The 20,859-nt window shown below is 41.9% G+C and overlaps 1 protein-coding gene across 5 annotated transcripts in view; it reads right to left on the bottom strand.

Annotated features, from left to right (window-relative positions):
• Window positions 1–20,859, bottom strand: part of SPATS2 (spermatogenesis associated serine rich 2) — a 161,552-nt gene that overhangs the window by 12,397 nt on the left and 128,296 nt on the right. For all 5 annotated transcript variants that reach the window (XM_077483352.1, XM_077483350.1, XM_077483351.1 and 2 more), the window contains 4 exons: window positions 20,017–20,278; window positions 17,539–17,739; window positions 16,494–16,629; window positions 391–449 (listed from right to left, as the gene is read on the bottom strand). In XM_077483352.1, the coding sequence (XP_077339478.1) occupies window positions 391–449; window positions 16,494–16,629; window positions 17,539–17,739; window positions 20,017–20,278 (658 nt within the window). The remainder of the gene's footprint in view (window positions 1–390; window positions 450–16,493; window positions 16,630–17,538; window positions 17,740–20,016; window positions 20,279–20,859) is intronic.

The raw sequence follows: 20,859 nt of genomic DNA, 5'->3' as shown, positions 1-20,859 counted from the left end.
AAAGTGGTTAAACTGTGAGATAATGTGCACACATCACTGCGCATGAGGCCCATAATATGATATGAAGGGGAGACTGAGGGCACCGATGTAAAGGTGAGGATTTCTAGATGTGACCGTTTTCCCACACCACATCTGAGCAGCAAGCTGCCGAGGGGGTACTGTGATGTGATAGCAGAAACATGAAATTCAGACCTGCGCTGGATGAAAACATTTTTACTGACCAGATCTCCATGGATTTTAATTCAATACCCTGATGTACATTAACACGTTTTAAAGCCCATAGTTGGAAGAACACAAGTGTCAAATCAGTAAATGATAAAACATACAGATTATTTTAGCACACAATCAATCACTTTTAAAGTCCTAAAAGCGCAATTAATAATTACTTACTTGCTTCAGCTTTCACTTTGTCCATTTCTGCTAAAAGTGCAACTTCTCTGTCCATGAGGCTAAATTAAAAATAAATCCAAATTAGAGAGAAAATAAACAAAAGTACCAGCAGGTGGCAGCAGACAACGCTGCTAAGCCTATAGTTAGTTGGAACGGCACTTCACTAGTAAACTTAAATTTGCATGTTTCCAGTCTGTGCATCGATTTTGTTTAGGGGAAAAAAATATATACAATTCCGAATTTCAATATTTGCCCATTTTTAGTTATCAAGTGGAGCCCTGCACTACTTTTTCAATTGTTTACCACATTAATCTCATTTTCTTTGTGGAAAAATAGCCTGTTTACTGTGGCCAATAGCTAAATGGGTCAGTTTTTATTTATGTCAGTGATAGATTTTCTCACACTTCCTGCCCTACTCTAAAAAAAAAAAAAAAAAAAAAAAAAAAAGAAGAGGTATACAGCAACAAAAAAACAAATAAAATAAATACATTGTCAGAAGTTCTAACCCTTTCTCAGTCTACTAAAAATTTGTTTTTCTTTGTGTCTCTGTGTAAGATTTCCAATCACTTCCTGGGGTAAGTATGTGAAGAGAAATCTCTCATCTGAAAAAGTATTTTGCTGGATTTGGACTTTGATGCAAAATGATAACCACACACTTCCATGTAATGTGTCGGATACAGGAGCCGACACTTCTGATTAATTTTTAAATGGGAAGTACTTTAAGGCAGTCACCCTCATCCTTCCTTTACTACTTGGCAAGTCATTGACCTGATATGCACATGCTCGCTTAAGGTCAATGACTTGACTAGAAGTCAAGCAAGAATAGGGATTTAAGTAGCCAGCGTATCCCGATTCCCTCATTATATGCACTGCAACTAAATCAAAATGCTGCAAATTACGTTTTTTTCCCAAAAAAGTGGATACATTACTACCTGGTGACTTAGGTCCCTTGCAGATGAGGCCGACTGCACCAAGTGGATCCACCTGCTCAGCGAGGGATCTGTCTGTTAATCCCCGCTGAGCAGGCGGATGTCAAGTCAGTGTCGGCTCCACTATGCAGAGCGGACATGGACACAGTCTATGTGAGAAGTGATCTCAAAGTGAGTGTGAAAGAGGGCCTAGTTGATGGAGAGTGTGATGAGTCTGAAGCATTATGGGTGGAACTGTACATGGGTGTGCATACTACAAAGGTTGTCATTGGAGTCTGTTATAGACCTCCCAGTGTTAGTGAAGAGGTAGAGACTCAGCCCCTTAAACAAATGGAAAGGGACAGTGATAATAAAGGGGATTTTAACTACCCAGAAATTGACTGGAGTAATGGCACTGCTGGGACAGTTAAAAGGGCAAAAATGTAGAAACCTATTACAATACAATTTTATGGTCTAGTTTATTGAGGCCCCAACTAGGAATGACGCTTTGCTAGACCTGGCAATCTCAAACCATGCTGCGCTTATTATCAATATTCATATAAAAGAGCATCTGGGAAGCAGTGACCATAACAATTTAATGTTAGCTGTAAGCAACAAACGCATACAGGTAAGATAAAAACACTTAAATTTAGGAGAGCAAATTTTCCAAGGATGAGGGCTGCTCTCCAGGACTTAGACTGGGAAGGAATATTGGCATCAATGGACACAGAACAGAGATGGTAATTCTTCAAAAAGACTGTATGCAAACTTAAAGCGGGAGTCCGCGTTTTTTTTTTTTTTTAAAGCCAGCAGCTACAAATACTGCAGCTGCTGACTTTTAAAATAGTGACACTTACCTGTCCAGCGCGCCTGCGATGTCGGCACCCAAAGCCGATCTCTCGATCGTCTCTCGGGTGCTGCCACCGCCATCTTGGGTATGGGAATCAGGAAGTGGAGCCTTTCGGCTTCATTTCCCGGTTCCCTACTGCGCATGCGCGAGTCGCGCTGCGCAATAAGGATGGACCCGCTGCCTCTGGGAGCTGTGTGTTTCCCAGCAGGCAGCGGGGGACTTTCGGAAAGGGGCGTAATCTACGCCCCTTTCCGCAGAGAGCTATCCCGGAAGTGGGTGCAGATACCTGTACTGTACAGGTATCTGCACCCCCCTCCCCCCTGAAAGGTGCCAATTGTGGTGCCGGAGGGGGGGAGGGTTCCAATGAGCGGAAGGTCCACTTTAGGGTGGACCTCCGCTTTAAGGCAAAGTATATTCCCATGGGCAAGAAATTGAAAAGGCTAAAAATAAACACTATGCGACTCATGGCCAAAGTTAAAATGGTTATAAAATAATAAGAAAAGAGCTTTTAAAAAATATATAAAAATGAAGGAACGCTATAATCGTTTAAATGTTACAAAGAACATAACAGAATATGTAAAAAAGGAAATTAAGGATGCAAAAATTCAAAACGAACGACAGATTGCAAAAGATAGGACAAACCCCCAAAAATGATTCAAATATATTATTAGTAAAAAGTTCAGGTTTGAGCATGTTGGCCCTTTACAAAATAATCTAGTGTGGGTGACTGGGGACAAAGAAAAGGCAAATGTTTTAAATACTTCCTTCAGCTCTGTGTATACAAAGGAGCATGGGGGAGCTCATGTCCATAATGGGGGTGGTAGTCACACAGCCCCAAATGTTCCACAATGGCTCAAAAGCAATATGGTCCAGAAATATTTAGACAGAATAAAGGTGGATAAAGCACCTGGACAAGATGGCATCCACCCACGGAGCCTAAAAGAATTAAGCTTTGTCATTTCAAAGCCACTGTTTTGTCCCTAAATGTAATATTTAGAGGGGACAGTTAATGACTAAAATGATGCCACTGGATTGGAACGGGGCCAATGTGGTGCCTATATTTAAAAAGGGATCAAAGTATTTGCCAAGTAACTATAGACCTGTTAGTTTAACTTCTATAATTGGGAAGATACTAGAGAGTTAATAAAATAGACAAGTTCTTGCTGGAAAATAAATATTTTAAGCAACAGACAGCATGGATTCATGAAAGACAGAAGTTGTCAAACAAACCTGATTTCTTTTTATGAGGATGTAAGTAAAACCTTGGACAGAGGGGTGGCGGTGGTATACTTGGATTTTGCAAAATAATTTGACACAGTTCCCCACACAAGGCTCATGTGTAAGGTAAAAAGTCTACAGGTTTGGAAATATCAATTTGCAAATTGATAGAAAACTGGCTAAAAGACAAAATTCTGAGAGTAGTGGTTAATGATTCGTACTCTGAATGGTCTAAGGTTATCAGTGGTGTACCCCAAGGTTCAGTGTTGGGACCCTTACTTTTTAACATCATTATAAATGATATTGGGTCTGGGATTAAAAGTACCATTTCTGTCTTTGCAGATGACACCAAGCTATGCAGTGGAATAACGTCCTCACAGGATGTCTCCAATTTACAAGCCAACCTCAGTGCGCTAATTGGGCAACTAAGTGGCAAATTAGGTTTAATGTTGATAAATGTAAAGTTATGCACTTGGGGGGCCAAGACTATGCATGCATGCATCATACATACTAGGGGGAGTACAACTGGGGGGGATCTGTAGTGGAGAAGGATCTGGGGGTTTTAGTAGATCATAAGCTCAATAATAGCATGCATTTCCAAGCTGTTTCCGAAACGTGCAAAGTTCTTTCATGTATTAAGGAGGGGGAGAGAGAGAGGGAGAGGGAGAGGTTCTCAAAAAGGATATCAGGGAACTTGAGAAAGTGCAGAGAAGGGCAACCAAACTGATAAAAGGCATGGAGGAGCTCAGCTATGAGGAAAGATTAGAGGAACTGAATGTATTCCCTCTTGAGATGAGGAGATTAAGGGGGTATATAATCAACATCTACAAATACATAAGGGGTCCATATAGTCAACTTGGTGTTGAGTTATTCACTTCAAGGTCATCACAGAGGATAAGGGGGCACTCTTTACATCTAGGAGGAAAAAATATTTAATCTCCAAATAAAGAAAGGTTTATTCACAGTAAGAGTTGTGAAAATGTGGAAAAGACTCCCTCCAAAGGTGGTTCTGGATTCTTTCCAAAATGTACATAATATAATTGGGTACTGACATTAATAGGTAAAGTTGATCCAGGGAAAATCTGATTGCCTCTCATGGGGATCAGGAAGGAATTTTTTTCCCCTGCTATAGAAAATTGGATCATGCTTTGCTGGTGTTTTTTTCCTTCCTCTAGATCAACTGTGGGTATAAGGTTGTGTATATGGGATTGAATTTTTTTTTTCATTGAACTGAATGGACTTGTGCCTTTTTTCAACCTATGTAACTCTATGGGGAGGTCTGATGGAAACGGACTGCCTGTCCCTTTCCATTCCTACTGTCATCTGATCCAATCCACTGGAAGGATGGGGAACAGATCCCCATCCGTCTGATTTTACTGGACCAGATCAGATGACGGCGAGTGTCAGACATGTCCGCTGACATCCCCGCTCCATAGAGAGCTATGCATGTCTGATCAGGCCTGCCTGAAAAACTGACAGGCGGACATGATTGGTTCATCAGTGTGAAAGGGGCCTTAGTGAGTTACTGACACAGAATTAACATACAGCCTGTGAAATGCTGGGATATCAGACATGATCAGATATATCAGTCATCGGGGTCAGTAAGTAAAAGGACAGTTCTGTAGCCTGCAACTTTAAAATCAAAATGAACAGTTTCCACATTTCTGTCCCAGGATGCTTATATTACTTGGCACTGCTCTTATTAACAGATTTAAAATCTTGACCAGAACGACAGTTAGTTTACAACGAAGACAGCTGCCAACTGAACCGAATATCCATAAACAGCAAGTTTTGATAATTTGTCCCTTAAAGGCTTAGCCAACAGTGCTCTAAATGTCTTTATTTCACTCTGTGGGCATTTAAAACTTGAACACTTCTTATGGATACATCCATTATTATTGGTTGCACCAGTCCTGAGAGAATAATGCATGCGATGATCTTTGGGGCACTGATTCAGCAGTAGTCATAAAAAATTTGGAACTGCATAAAAACAAAACAGCAAAGGATATACATAGATGCTTGGATTTCCTACTCAAGTGACAGCCTATATATTAACATTCTATAACAATAAAACATATCCAGCAACAGTCTGCAATAAAATGCGATGGGGTATATGAAAGAATAGTTTTTTTTGTCTGTTTGACAACAGATAAAAACAACAATTTGATACATGACAAAGGATTCTGGGAGCACTAAGATTAGCTAAAAGACTGCACAGCAATAACCATTTCCCTCCAGGCAGAATTTCTCTAACTGGAACTTTGGACTGAACCATTTGATAAGACATGAAGCACTGCTAGGCATCATTTAGTAATTTTGAAATTTCATATCGAGCTATTGATCTCTGTAAACGTTTTTTTTGTTTGTTTAACCACTTGCCGACCGCCGCACGACGATATACGTCGGCAGAATGGCACGGGCAGGCATATGGGCGTATATACAAGTCCCTGCCTGCCCGCGGGTGGGGGGCCCGATCGGGCCCCCCCCCCGGTGCCTGCGGCGGTCGGCATTCCTTCGAGAGCGATCCGGGATGAGGGGGCGGCCATTCATTCATGGCCACCCCCTCGCGATCGCTCTCGACGAATGGAAATCCTCCGTGACATCACTTCCTCTCCTGTAATGTAAACACAGGAGAGGAAGTGATGTATTCTCTCCTCCGTGTCGGTATTTTTCGTTCCGGCACCGAGGAGAGAGGTTCGGTGAGTTGCACCAACACACCACACATACAGTAGAACATGCCAGGCACACTCACACCCCCCCTTTACCCCCCGATCACCCCCCCAATTACCCCTGCCCCCCCAGTCACAGTGACACCAATTGCTTTTTTTTTTTTTTTTTTTTTGCATTGGTGTCATTTGTGACTGTAATAACTGTTAGGGCAGTTAGGGTTAGCCCCCTTTAGTTCTAATGTACCCCCCTAACCCCCCCAATAAAGGTTTAACCCCGTGATCACCCCCCGTCGCCAGTGTCACTAAGGCTGGGTTCACATTGCAGCGGTTTGAGAACGGATGTGATTCGCACCGCACTGCAGTGCAAATCACATCCGATCTCTGTGCGATTCGAGTTCAGCCATACAGATAGTATGGCTGAATTCGTGTCGCACCCGCCGCAAACTCGCACGGGACCCTTTTTTTGGTCTGCAGCAGAATCGGATCGCATGGGTGTTCACACCATGCGATCCGAGTTTGCAGATCGCACTGCGATATGCGAACTGATCTGGGGGTGTCATTATTTCACTGACACTCCCAGCAGTTCGCATAGGGCAGTGTGAACTGCCGCCGGGAGGCATGCGATGCGGGAACCCGCCGCGGATTCGTGGCGTTCCCGCATCGCTCCAGTGTGAACCCAGCCTAATAAGCGATCGTTTTTCTGATCACTGTATTAGTGTCACAGGTGACGCTAGTTAGGCAGGTAGGTATTTAGGTTCGCCGCAACTTTTTATAGCGCCAGGGACCCCCATATACTACCGCATAAAGCCCCCTGATTGCCCCCTAGTTAACCCTTTCACCGGTGATCACCATATAACTGTTACAGGTGACGCTGGTTGGTTAGTTATTTTTTTTTATAGTTTCAGGGCACCCGCCATTTATTACCTAATAAAGGTTTAACCCCCTGATCACCCGGCGGGTGTCATTTGTGACTGTAATAACTGTTAGGGCAGTTAGGGTTAGCCTCCTTTAGTTCTAAGGTACCCCTCTAACCCCCCCAATAAAGGTTTAACCCCGTGATCACCCCCCGTCGCCAGTGTCACTAAGGCTGGGTTCACATTGCAGCGGTTTATGAGAACGGATGTGATTCGCACCGCACTGCAGTGCAAATCACATCCGATCTCTGTGCGATTCGAGTTCAGCCATACAGATAGTATGGCTGAATTCGTGTCGCACCCGCCGCAAACTCGCACGGGACCCTTTTTTTGGTCCGCAGCAGAATTGTATCGCATGGGTGTTCACACCATGCGATCCGAGTTTGCAGATCGCACTGCGATATGCGAACTGATCTGGGGATGTCATTAACATTTCACTGACACTCCCAGCAGTTCGCATAGGGCAGTGTGAACTGCCGCCGGGAGGCATGTGATGCGGGAACCCGCCGCGCATTCGTGGCGTACCCACATCGCTCCAGTGTGAACCCAGCCTAATAAGCGATCGTTTTTCTGATCACTGTATTAGTGTCACAGGTGACGCTAGTTAGGCAGGTAGGTATTTAGGTTCGCCGCAGCTTTTTATAGCGCCAGGGACCCCCATATACTACCGCATAAAGCCCCCTGATTGCCCCCTAGTTAACCCTTTCACCAGTGATCACCATATAACTGTTACAGGTGACGCTGGTTGGTTAGTTATTTTTTTTATAGTTTCAGGGCACCCGCCATTTATTACCTAGTCTCACTAGTGTACCCCTAAATTTAGGGGTGTCTACTTTCCAAAATGGGGTCATTTGGGGGGGTTTGTGCCATCTTGGCATTTTATGGCCTTCAAAACTGTAACGCCCTTAGAAAGCCTGAAGGCGGTGCTTGGTTTTCGGGGCCCCGTACGTGGCTAGGCTCCCAAAAAGTCCCACATATGTGGTATCCCCGTAGGAGAAGCAGCAGAATTTATTTTGGGGTGTCATTTCACATATGCCCATGGCATGCGTGAGCAATATATCATTTAGTGACAACTTTGTGAAAAAAAAAAAAAAAAGTTTGCAATTTTCCCGCAACTTGTGGCAAAATATAAAATATTCCATGGACTCAACATGCCTCTCAGCAAATAGCTTGGGGTGTCTACTTTCTAAAATGGGGTCATTTGTGGGGGTTTTGTGCCATCTTGGCATTTTATGGCCTTCAAAACTGTAATAGGTAGTGAGGAGTGAAGTCAAATATTTACGCCCTTAGAAAACCTGAAGGCGGTTCTTGGCTTTCGGGGCCCCGTACGCGGCTAGGCTCCCAAAAAATCCCACATGTGTGGTATCCCCGTACTCAGGAGAAGCAGCAGAATTTATTTTGGGGTGTCATTTCACATATGCCCATAGCATGTGTGAGCAATATATCATTTAGTGACAACTTTGTGTAAAAAAAAAAAAATATATATTTTTTTGTCATTATTCAATCGCTTGAGGCAAAAAAATAAAATATTCGATGGGCTCAACATGCCACTTATCAATTTCCTTAGGGGGTCTACTTTCCAAAATGGGGTCATTTGGGGGGGTTTTGTACTGCCCTGCCATTTTAGCACCTCAAGAACTGAGATAGGCAGTCGTAAACTAAAAGCTGCGTAAATTCCAGAAAACGTACCTTCGTTTGTAGATGTGACAACTTTTGCGCAAACCAATAAATATACAGTTATTGACTTTTTTTTTTACCAAAGACATGTGGCTGAATACATTTTGGCCTAAATGTATGACTAAAATTGAATTTATTGGATTTTTCTAACAACAAAAAGTAGAAAATATCATTTTTTTTCAAAATTTGCGGTCTTTTTCCATTTATATCGCAAAAAATAAAAATCGCAGAGGCAATCAAATACCATCAAAAGAAAGCTCTATTTGTGGGAAGAAAAGGACGCAAATTTTGTTTGGGTACAACATTGCATGACCGCGCAATTACCAGTTAAAGCAGCGCAGTGCCAAATTGTAAAAAGACCTCTGGTCATTTACCAGCAAAATGGTCCGGTCTGAAAGTGGTTAAACACTGGTAGCAAGGCACATGTGTGTGTGTGTGTGTATATATATATATATATATATATATATATATATATATATATATATATATATATATATATATATATATATATATATATATATATATATATATAAAAAAAGAAAAGAAGAAGAAGAGCATAGAGCTCTACTTTCTAGCTGAAAAAACCCTACAAAAATTTTCCCAGGCAACATTCATTCTAATCAGCTAAAAAACATTGGGCCCACAGCACTGTTCTGCAGCATTCCACAGGCTACCAATCATGTTATTGACTGTATCCTGTTGGCAATAGGATCGCTAGATAAAGCGCTCACCTACTTCTACAGAAATGCGATCTTGCCAAAGAATTGCCAAATCTGTGAATGAAAACACCACCTCGATGTCTGGCCAATGAGAGAGCAGAAGCAGGTAGGTTTGCTCTATTAGGCCCATTTCACACTGGGGTGGTGGGTGCGTCGGCGGTAAAGCGTCAATATTTTTAGCGGGGCTTTACCCTCAATTTCGCGGCACTATTCGGCCGCTAGCTGGGCGCTTTTATCCCCCCCAGCGGCTGAGAAAGGGTTAAAGGGCAGGAGCGGTGAAAAGATGCTGCTTGCAGGAGTTTTTTTTAACGTCCTGCAAGAGCACCGTTCCAGTGTGAAAGCACTCGGCCTTTCACACTGGAGAGACAGGAGCGGCTCTTTAAAGGCGCCATTTTTAGTGCTGTAGTGCCTGTAAGCGCCTCAGTGTGAAAGGGGTCTTAGTGATTCTACCACCAGGAAGGTGCCACTTGGTGAATAAATTCGAATAGACCAAGTCTCATGCCGTCTCAGCTAATGAGGAGGGAGAGTCCATGGAAAACGGACATGCACATTGCTGGATTGCAATGGAGCTCAGGTGAGTATTGGGGAAGGGGGGGAGCTGCACACAGGTTTTTTACCTTCATACATAGAATGCATGAAGGTAAAAATCCTTAAGCCTTTAGAATCACTTTAATAATCATGTATGTCACTAGGGAAAGCGCAATACAAACAAGTTGACTTGCAGAAATAAAGTACGGTAAGCCCATGATCCCTGTGTAGACAAGAGATAGTTGAAAGAAAGATGTTGGGTAAGGACAAGTAGAAAAAAAACTTGCAGCAATTTTTAATAAAGTTGAATGTGGTTGTACTTAAATATACGCTATTCAGTGTGTGTTGTATCTACACTGTGTACCTGTTTTCTTAGCAACAATCCTAATATAAAAAATAGTAGGGTTTTTTTTTCAAACTTTTTAAATGAAAAATTGAAGGCAGTAGTAGACAGACTCATTTGGTACTACATGTCCCATTTCTTGATCAGCTTTAAGGCAAACTAATTGTGCTCTACTGCGCATGTCATCTTAGCAGTTATTTACAAAGCTCTGTCTATGAAACAAACATGCAATCTTTAGAAACAGTAATGTACAAGGACAATAACCCATGACTACCAATCAGGTTTCAGTGGCCTGAAGTTAAAACAGTAAAAGGTTCATTCTGATTTGTGAACAAAGGTCACAGTACTACTTGTCTTAAATGATTGAGCAAGCCCATAGATGGCATGAATGTAATATCAGTATGACAGTCCTAAAACTCCAAAGTATTCATAAAATTCTTACTAATGCTTTGTTGTAGCAAAAACCTTTTATGTCTATCTAATTGGTGGTTTAATGTTCTTTAAAGCTCAAGAATGTTCGTTAACATGGCTGTAAATCCTTACATATAATCAGTGAAGTGACTGGCCTCAGGTGATACACAGAGATGAAACATCCTCCTACATAAGAGAAGATTGCCGATAAACAGGTACAACTTATCTATAGCCCTTCAAAGTCCAGATGTTATAAAGCTTGTCTAAGCTGTCGGGAAAAAAAGGAGCAGAGAGCTGAAATAATGCAGAGCTCACTTTGAGCGGATTGGAGGGAAGGGACAAGAACAGAGCTGGGGATCCCGCTCATCACTTTTTTTTCTGATGGGGTCAGGAAAACTTATCCGAAGTGATTCATGCTGCTAGTAGAGGAATGAGGCAGCAGACAGAAATGACACTTAATGCTCTTAATTGAGGCAGTCATTATAGAGAGATATGCTTTGTTGATTTTGTCTGAAACTTACAACCACTTTAATCACTGGTGGAGGGTGCAGTAGCAAGTACTTAAACCTGCAACTGTAGCACAGAAATAGGGCCAGTCCACCCAAAACGGTTTCAGCTTTTGTGAACAATTGTTTAAAACCATCAAACAATTTTACACAATTTGGGGACCCCGATGCCAATATCTCTATGCTAGAATTCCTGGGTCTGCCCCCTGCTATGATCATGCCGGGTTCCCTCTGCCCATGTTATTCTATATTTTAAGGCATGCAACTGGAGGATTTAGAACAGGGGCCTCCGAATGTTCTAAACAAAGGGCCAGTTTACTGTCCTTCAGACTTTAGGGGGACCTGACTATGGCAATTGGGAGTAGAAAAGAATCTAGCATAGTGGGAGGAGGAATAGTGCCCCATCATAAGTGTCTGTGGAAGGAATAGTGCCCCATCATTGGTGTAACAGAAAGGAACAGTGCCCCATCTTTGGCGTCAGTGATGAGAATAGTGCCCCTTGTTTGGTGTCAGGGACCGGAATAGTGCCCCTTGTTTGGTGTCAGGGACCGGAATAGTGCCCCTTGTTTGGTGTCAGGGACCGGAATAGTGCCCCTTGTTTGGTGTCAGGGACCGGAATAGTGCCCCTTGTTTGGTGTCAGGGACCGGAATAGTGCCCCTTGTTTGGTGTCAGGGACCGGAATAGTGCCCCTTGTTTGGTGTCAGGGACCGGAATAGTGCCCCTTCTTTGGTGTCAGTGAGGGTGGGGGAGGGAATAGTGCCCTTTTTTTGGTGTCAGTGGGAGGACTAGTGCCCTATTGTTCGGGTCAGTGGGGAGTAGTAGTGGGAGGACTAGTGTCCTATTGTTTGGGTCAGTGGGGAGTAGTAGCATTCCATTGGAGAAATTAGGCTCAAGCTTTGGTGTCAGTAGAGATAATAGTGTTTGATCGTTGGTGTCAGTGGGAGGAAAAGTGCCCCAAGGGCCAGATAAAAGGAAAACAAAGGGCTGCATCCAGCACACAGTTTGGAGAACACAGATTCAGGATATTCAAACATGAGAGGAAACACCGAACGCTCCATAGGAACAGAGTTGGGACTCAAATTAAACACATGTTGGAAGTCAGAGACAGCCTCAGCCCACCATGCTTCACCCTTACCAAAACCCGGTCAGGTAATGACACTTTTACGCTATATTCACGCAAAAATTATTTAACACAATGATCATTACAGTGGCTGTACAGGTATCTCCAGACTTCATACTTTATCACTGGGACAAAAAGTGATGGAAAATCTCCCCAGTGGAAGCATGGACCACAAAAATCAGTGAAAATTCAATCTGGCTATTGTTACAGAAAAACGCTGCCCCCTATTGGCTATGGGACTAAAGTGCTTTAAAGCAGAACTTTACCCATAACAACTTGATAAAAAAATAATGCTTTTTAGCAAGGAACATACATTGCATATTACTAATTTTGCTTCCATCATTAGTGTGTGCTGTAAATTGCCTCCAGCATTGCTCCTGTTTCCGCATTTTGCTGAAGCCTAGAGTCTCTGAACAGCAGTCATAACATTGATTCAACGGTTTGAAAAAAAGTTACATTCCTGGAATGACAGGATTGCTGTCACATTTGCGTGTGAACTAAACTGTCAAATCATCAAATGGCTGGTATACTAACAGATCACACATGCAGAACCATGGTAGTTGCAGATCCAACAAAAGCAGCTTTCTTCGCTGTAAAGGATAGGATGGCTTAATTCCTCTTTAAAGGCTGTCAGCAGATCCATCTACAAATTCATCAGTGTCTAAAAATGTAGAGCAACTGAGCATGTGCGTAGCAGGGTTAGACAGTCCATTATTGGATTTCAAACAGTACAGGCACTTATTTTTAAAGTTTTACATATGCTATATCTGCAAAAGGTGCCAGCCCAAACTCATCTAGCATGAATTTTTTGACTAAAGTTCCACTTTATGCCTTATTTCCTTACAAACAAAAAATAAATAAAAAATGGTCACGAGAAGAAAAAATAATTAATCTGGTTTTGAAAATGCTAGATGTCCGACTGTCATGCTGACCTTTGAATGTCAATTCTATGAGCCAGAAGAAAGTCAGAACTTTGGATATTTATACTTCCGTTTTTATATTTAGGTCTTTGACATAGAATGGATTTAGGCCAGAGGACAAGCAAAAAAAAGCCTGGGCAAGTGCAGCCTACATATTTTTTCCTTCTTATACAGGTGACTTTTAAACTGCTGGTATGAACCTAGTATTGGGATAGCTCTATTACAGCATTAAATTTACTAGTTTCACAAAAAAAAAAAAAAAAAAAAGAACTTATTTAAACATTTGCTGCTTTTGTATCTACTGTGCAGAAAAGAGCAAGACAACACCCTGACTTAGAAAAAAACTGTCCTGAAGCTGCAGTAAAAGTCTGTCCCGGTATATTTATTGAAGGAGTTCCCGGCTGGCTGAGAGCCAAAAGCAGCTGAGAGGAGTTTCTTTTTCTCCACTATACGGAACCAAGCTTCCTGGTTCACACTCCATCTGCACGCATCTCCGGGAAAGAAACGGCTTAGGTGCTGAAGCATCTGGCAACACAAACAGAGCTACTGACGTCTATACTCTGCATGCAAGTAAAAACAAATAAGCCAACACTGACATTTAACTAAACCTTTCTGCTTTAAAGAAACCGTATGTAACATAAACCTATGAAGTTACAGCCAATGATACGGATAAAAATATTCATCTTGTTTGGGGTAAACAATAAAAAGCTTAGCCTATGATGCAGAGGGAGTTTTCTTGACATGGTCCTGCAACTTGACCTGCTTTAATTCAACGTGATGACCGCAGAGTATGTGGTCACAGGCACAGTTTGAGCTGAATCACTTAATACAGTAATGATCTGCTACACCATTTGCCACTCCACGTTGGAAAAAAATAAAATAATAATAATCTCCAAACATTGAATTTAAATTAGATAAGACCCGGTTCACACTGAGGCAGCACGACTTGCAGCGCGACTGCCTCAGGCGACTGGGATCTGACTTTAGCGGCAGCTTACAAAATGACTTCTGTATAGAAGTCAATGCAAGTCGCCCCAAACGTCGCACAGGAAGCTTTTTCTAAGTCGCAGTAACTTGAGTCGCTCCGATTAGAACGGTTTCATTGCACAGAACGGGACGCGACTTGTCAGGCGGAAATCTAATCTCTTCTAAAGCAAAGATGGGACATCTATATCTCTTAAAAAGTGGACTTCCTTTATTTGAAGAACTAAGCCTAAAATATAAGAACTCCCATTTAGTAAAATACATGTGCCCTTTATGGAACTTTTATTTTATCATTATCACACCAACAGAAAAATGCCACTGAACCCTCACAATTTTAATGTAGCCATGCTGCATATACAGTAATAAGCCGGAATAAAAAAGCTGCAGCAATCTAGAGTCAGACTGTAGCTCTTTGGCACAAAGCGGAGGGCCGGCTCTCCTGTAGGCTGACACACTTCACCCCAGCACCAATCAAGAGTGCTCTTACTACTCGAGAAGTACCGTAGTTTAGTGCACTGGCTGCTGGTCAAGTTGGGCCTGCTGCTTTGTGTGAGAGCACCATGGTCCTACTCTCCAGATTCTTGTAGCACAGGGTATTTTAACCCTTGCTGTAGCACTTAAATAAATATAAGATCTGATTTATTGATGTACAGTATATGCAGCATGGATGCATTGCAGTACTAGAGTATAAATGTTCAACTGGGCTTTAATCTTATCTAGCTGTGCAGGGTCAGAATTTTCTATATAGAATGGGGAAAAAATAAAAAAAGAAGAATGTGAAATAGTTAAAAGTACCAAAAGATCAGAGAGGAGGCCATCGCCAATTTCTCCTCAAAAGGATATCTGCCTGGCTATCATGTGCATACTTTGAGGCACTGATCTGAAACATATGGGGGGTATTGACGGAGAATGAAATATTTTAAAAAGTAAAATAGGTATTAGCACAGCAGCTATAAATGACAGGACAGAGCTGGGTTTGTCACAGGATTATGTTCAGCTGAGCATGTTTGTCAGTGAGGCAGGGTTATCATGGGTCATAAAAATACTCCCTTGCACAATGAAGGACTGGCGTGGCAAGTGTGTGATATAAAGGTGCTGAAGAAACGAAACAGCCCAAGGCCACGCTCCCTGACAGTTCATGGTATGAAACGAAACAGAGGGATACGCATCACTGACAGCAGGACAGGCAGCTTTGAGTTACACAAGTGAACTTACAGGAGAATTGCAGTACACCATAAACTGAAAACATGCTCATAAAAAAAAGAACCACTCACTAATAGCAGAAGTATCAACTGCTATCCATGAAGAGGTTATTCTGATAATATTTATCAATACTATTACTATACAAGGGAAAAATAATGATATTCTTATAATATTTCTATACAAGGAAGAAAAATTATCAGGACAAAATCTGCAAAGATAGTGGATAGAGGACGATACACTTCATTAGAAATGAATTGAGCACATGCTCTGTATTAACCATTTTACACCATGGCGTGATTTAGGGCATTTCACTTAACAATAGATATGTATAAGGAATGAATTCAACACAATTTGCTGTAGAAGCAAGTTGTTACAGCTTTTCAGGTCCAAGGTTTATATTACATCAGAGGCACTATCTGCAGGGAGGTTTTTCAGTTTTTTCCTGTGTTTGTGAAAGTTTCCTCTAATTTCACTAGTTTCTTCATACCAATCCAAAAACCTATTGGTAGATAAATGGCAACCACCCAGAGCTGTTGCAACACTGCATATAGGTGTGCCAAGTATACCAGAAAAAAATGTAACATCCCTAGGTACTCTGTAAATCACTGTGTAATACATGTGTCAAACTCAAGGCCTGCGGGCCGAATCTGGCCCTAAAAGGTGATTTTATGTGACCCTCACACCTCTCCTGCAGCTGCGTCACCCCCCTCATTTCCTCTCCCACCCTGTCTCAGCAGCAGAGAGGACAAAACTCCTCCTCTGGTCCTACTTCAGATCCTGCACATTCTACTTCCCAGCGCCGCCTCCAGCAGCACATAGTAAGGGGGGTGCACTGTAATGAAAGGGAGGGTGGGGGACATTTGATGTGGGGTTGTGGTGGTCTGGGCATCTAGTCTTACAAATAAAACCGACCCTTCGAGGGCAACCATAATGCTGATGCGTCCTGCAATGAAAGCGAGTTGACACCCCGGTATAAATAAAAAGCCAATGCCCTTTATCAGGCCAATGAGAAGAAAGAATTAATATACAAAACTACGTATATAAAATACAATCATTCTGATGTCAAGGGTTGCCACAGTCTTGTGATACAAGGAAGAAAATGCCACTAGATATAAAATCAGCAAAAGCTTACCAGCTCTGCAGTTCATGAAAAACCTGCTTCATTTTCTTGATAGAGCTGTCCATTTCTTCCTTTACTACTATGCGATAACGTGCCAAGGACACGGAGCATCGCTGTAAGTCCTTAACAGATTTCTCAATGTTGGCACCTGAAAAATACAAATGTCTTGAGAAACACTGGTCTTACAGAAAGAACAGCTTTGAACAGCATACCCAAAATATTTTTGGGCCGATTGTGATTGGGGATTTCAGTAGAACAGGTATGCGTAAGTATGAAACATTAAGGTTACCATTAACAACTTCTGGGAACTGTTAAATCATTTGAGATTCCGTTCAGCCAATTTTGTAATTAACAATCTCCAGCTACATTTCATAGTAAGAAAGGATTGGACGGGTGATCTGTCTATAAAAGTGCCCGGACAAAGAGGAGGGGCTGTATGTGATGGCACGCGGTGGGGAACACACAGCTATTGAAATTAAAGCTGTGATGTTCCCAGCGCTCCAATCAACCAGGAGGCGGAGGCGGCTCTCCTCTTGCTTCTCTTCACTGGCTGCACTACTAGGGGCACAGGCTGGCTGCATCTGACGGGCACTGGTGAGGCTGCATTTATCTCCTGTACCATGTCCTCAGTCTCTGACCATCTCCTGTGCCATGTGCCCAGTCTCTGATCATCTCCTGTATAAAAATATATATATATTTTTTAAATATGTTTCTGTATCGGTCATTTTCAGCCTAGTGTATTTTTCATTTTCGGTATCTGTTTCGGCACACCCCTACTTTTTTTTTTTTTTTACTTTGCTAGTCTCTTAATACCCAAAAGAACATTGTGAGACATGAGAGAATCAACTGCGAAAAGGCTTTTGTGGGGGGGGGGGGGGGGGGTGTACGCAACAACTTTGCCAGTGTTCAATCCCCTGAAAGGATCAACCTATAACCCGGGATCTATGAATATCGAGCCCATGTCCTGTAGTGTCCGATTAAGATAAAAAGTTATGTGACCCATAGAATAAATTATATTGCTCAAAGATATGACAATTTATACATTCTAAAATCTTACCAAGCTTTTTAGACCCTGTGGATAGGTAGGAATCATCTGTGACAGATGAAGAAAATGAATGAGAACTTGAAACACTTCCAGAGCGGACTTTATTAGAATGCCTGTGGTCAGTTGGTACGCTTTTATGATGGGAATTTTGAGGCAGGTGGGAAGCTGTCAACTTCAGCTCTAAGTCTGGGCGGCCATTTTGGAATGTGGTCCCTTTAGAAAGAAAACAAAACATTCTTTAGATATATTATATTGAGATATTATAATATTATAATGTACTGCAGACAATGAGGCAAGGTAAAAAGTTAATGAATGAAAAATATTTCCATCATGCAAAACGCACCATTCTTTATTAGCAATCTTCTGATTTAACACACGGCCTGTTCCATTGGCTAAAAAGAGTGTGCAGACATAAAAGTCAGAATTCCCGATTTGCATGCTTTTCCCAAGGCAATTAGACTACTGACCATCGATCAAGGTAATTAAAGAGAAACCTGTAAGCTACAGATATTCAAGTATCTACATATCCTTAACAAGCAGTAATTGGGCTCTAAAACAAGTCCTCATTGACCTCTGTGTCTACAGCCATTGTGGAACAATTCATGCTCCCAGTTCACAGTAGAACCCTTGGCAGCTCAGCTCACTCTGCTCTCCCAGCAGTTTTTTTGGCAGACTTACAACATAAACAGAGCAGATGCTCTGAAAGGTCGGATTTGGGTGAAGTGAGCTGAGCTGCTAATAAAGCCAAATTAAACAATGACAGTGCATCTGCTGTGAACAATTTTCAACACTGCCTTTTTAGCTAATGGGGTCAGAAAGGGCTTGTTTTAAAAGAATAATTTCACTCAAAAATAAATGCAATTTTTTGCAGGTAAAGAAATGTGCATTTGTTTTTTTTCTTCTTAGGAGCCTGCAGAGCATTGCACATGCAGACTCTCAGTAAAGTGGTCTGCTCGTACTTCCTATACAGGCAGACAGTTACTGGGAAGCAGGAAGAATTAAAAGAACTAACGAGTGTTCATCAGCACTCTCGTAGTTCATCAAGGACTAGAAGTTGCAAAGGCAGACTGTACTAGTAGTTCATTCACAGAACTGGGAAAAAAATGACGTGTGTGTGTAGATGAAGCCCTGCACAGCCAAGCTGTTTTCAAATCGCGATATCGGGTGTGGGGAGAAGAACCCCCTCTCGCTGTCACAATGGGGTGTGAACATATCTTTTAAAGCTCATTTACTGCCTATTAGTAATATGTACATGCTTTACTGTCTATAGCCTGGCTATTCCCTGTAAGATTGTCCAAATCTATTTCTGATTAAGCTCTCCACAGAGAAGCTGTAGACGCTCTCCATCCTCCAAAGGACAATGCAATATTTACATACCATCTCAGCAAGCCCACCTTCACAAGGAGAAAGAAGGAAAAAGGCCATATGCTTTGGAGTGTTACTAAATCCAGGACTCTGCATTCACTAAATCTGGTCCACAGTACACAGAACACGAAATAGTTTTAGTAAATATAAAGTGCGAAATACCTTCTCAACAGCAGTATATAGAAGTATTGGGGCTTCTATCTGTCCGGTCGAGCACTGGTTAAAGTGAATGTAAACCCACCATATACCCAGTGAAGTGAACAGCCTCAGACTATACACAGAGATGAAACAAATCATACATGTACATCTGCTGTCTTCATCTTTATATAGGGTTTAGAAAGTGCACATCCCGTTAGCATTTTCCCTTCCTAATTCAACTGTGGTTGTGGATTCTTGCTATACACGGTAAGACACTGAGACAGCTGATTGGAGGAAAGGCACACACCCCCACCCCACACATACAGAGCTTGCCTGTGACTCGTCCAGCTTTGTGCTAATCTATTTATATCTCCCTCCCTGACACACACTTCAGGCTCCTGTCTGGAGGCCTTGTCAGAAATGATCGGGCTAATAACAGACTAAAGGAGCAGGAGACAGCTACTGGACATAGTGCTTAGGAGAGATAAGAAAACTCTGCAGATATATGTGCCCAGCTCAAATTTTATGAATCATGTTTACAGCCGCTATAAAGCTTATAGGAGTTTTCATTCTCCTCTGACTGTCCTATGAGGCAGCATGATCCCTGACTTTGTCTGCACAGTGCCGATTGGCCCTGTGCAGATCACATGCACCCTCCCAAGAGGAAAGAAAAAAAAAAAAGAAAAAAAACAAACACACACACACACCAAACCGAGCAGGTGCAGAGTGCCCCCAAGGCTGCGTTATATCAGGAGATGGTTTGGGGACTGTGGAAGGGGAGGGTCAGAGACCAGATCAAATAGCTTTTTTGCATAATGCAGAGGATAAACCCCTTAGGTTCCACAGTGAGTAAAAGCATGCTTTACTGCATATACAGACTGATTTTACTGATAATGGGTTCAGTAACACTTTATGTTTCACAACATTTTCTACAGGAGATCTTTGACTTGCACAAAAGGCAACAGGAGAACAGTTTGCTTTTCTCACCTGGGTGGTCAGATACATCAGGTGTAGTAGGTTCAGAGTCCTCCAATTCTCTAGCATCTAAAGAAAGAGTATCTAAGCCCTCACTGAGGGAATCCACTGACTCTGTGTCATTAGTGGTGCCATTGACATGATAGCCATTCAGTCCACCTTTATCTGAGGATGCAGTACTTTGTTCCCCTTCTGTAGGTGCGGATTTCCCAGCATCTGGCGTATTGCTAGGAGGTGCGGCTTCTGTTTTTGCCTTAGGCTTCTTCTTCTTGTTCTAATAGAACAACAAGGAACATATTCGCCATCTTAAACCAGTGTGAATAAAATGTACCCTATAAAAACATTTCAACGTTCTTTTGTTCTATATAGACAGGAGAAAACGTATGAATAAAAAAGGTCTAAGGAGGCAAATCTTTTCTTTTTAGAAACATCTATATTTTAGACATCTTAAGCTGGATACACATTATACAATTTTGGTTCAATTTCACATTTACCTTCAACTATATAGTGCCAGGGTCTGCCTGATTGCATACAATTTGAAAGTGTTTAGGTTTGATCTCATATTATATGGTTTTGATAAATCTAAAAAGAAAGTTGTACACAAATTGCATAGTAGTGAGTAGCCAGCTTTAGATCATATTAAAATCAAAAGGTATCACTTTGTTCGACAACAAAGTGGTCCTTCAAAACGTGCATCTACACTAAAGTAATTTTTTTAAAGGAATGTGGTACAATTCAGACTGCAATATCCTTCAAAATATTAAAACTACTGAATTACTGCAGAGTCCATTTGTAAAAAGGCAGTGCAAATACCCAAAGCCGCGTACAAGCTTGTGCTGCTAAGGTTATTTAAAA

This window comes from Lithobates pipiens, unplaced genomic scaffold (assembly GCF_037356315.1).
Source record: "Lithobates pipiens isolate NorthernLeopardFrog02 unplaced genomic scaffold, aLitPip1_a1.2 Scaffold_16, whole genome shotgun sequence".
NCBI classification, from domain to species: domain Eukaryota; kingdom Metazoa; phylum Chordata; class Amphibia; order Anura; family Ranidae; genus Lithobates; species Lithobates pipiens.
This window is presented reverse-complemented; position numbering and strand designations above follow the sequence as displayed.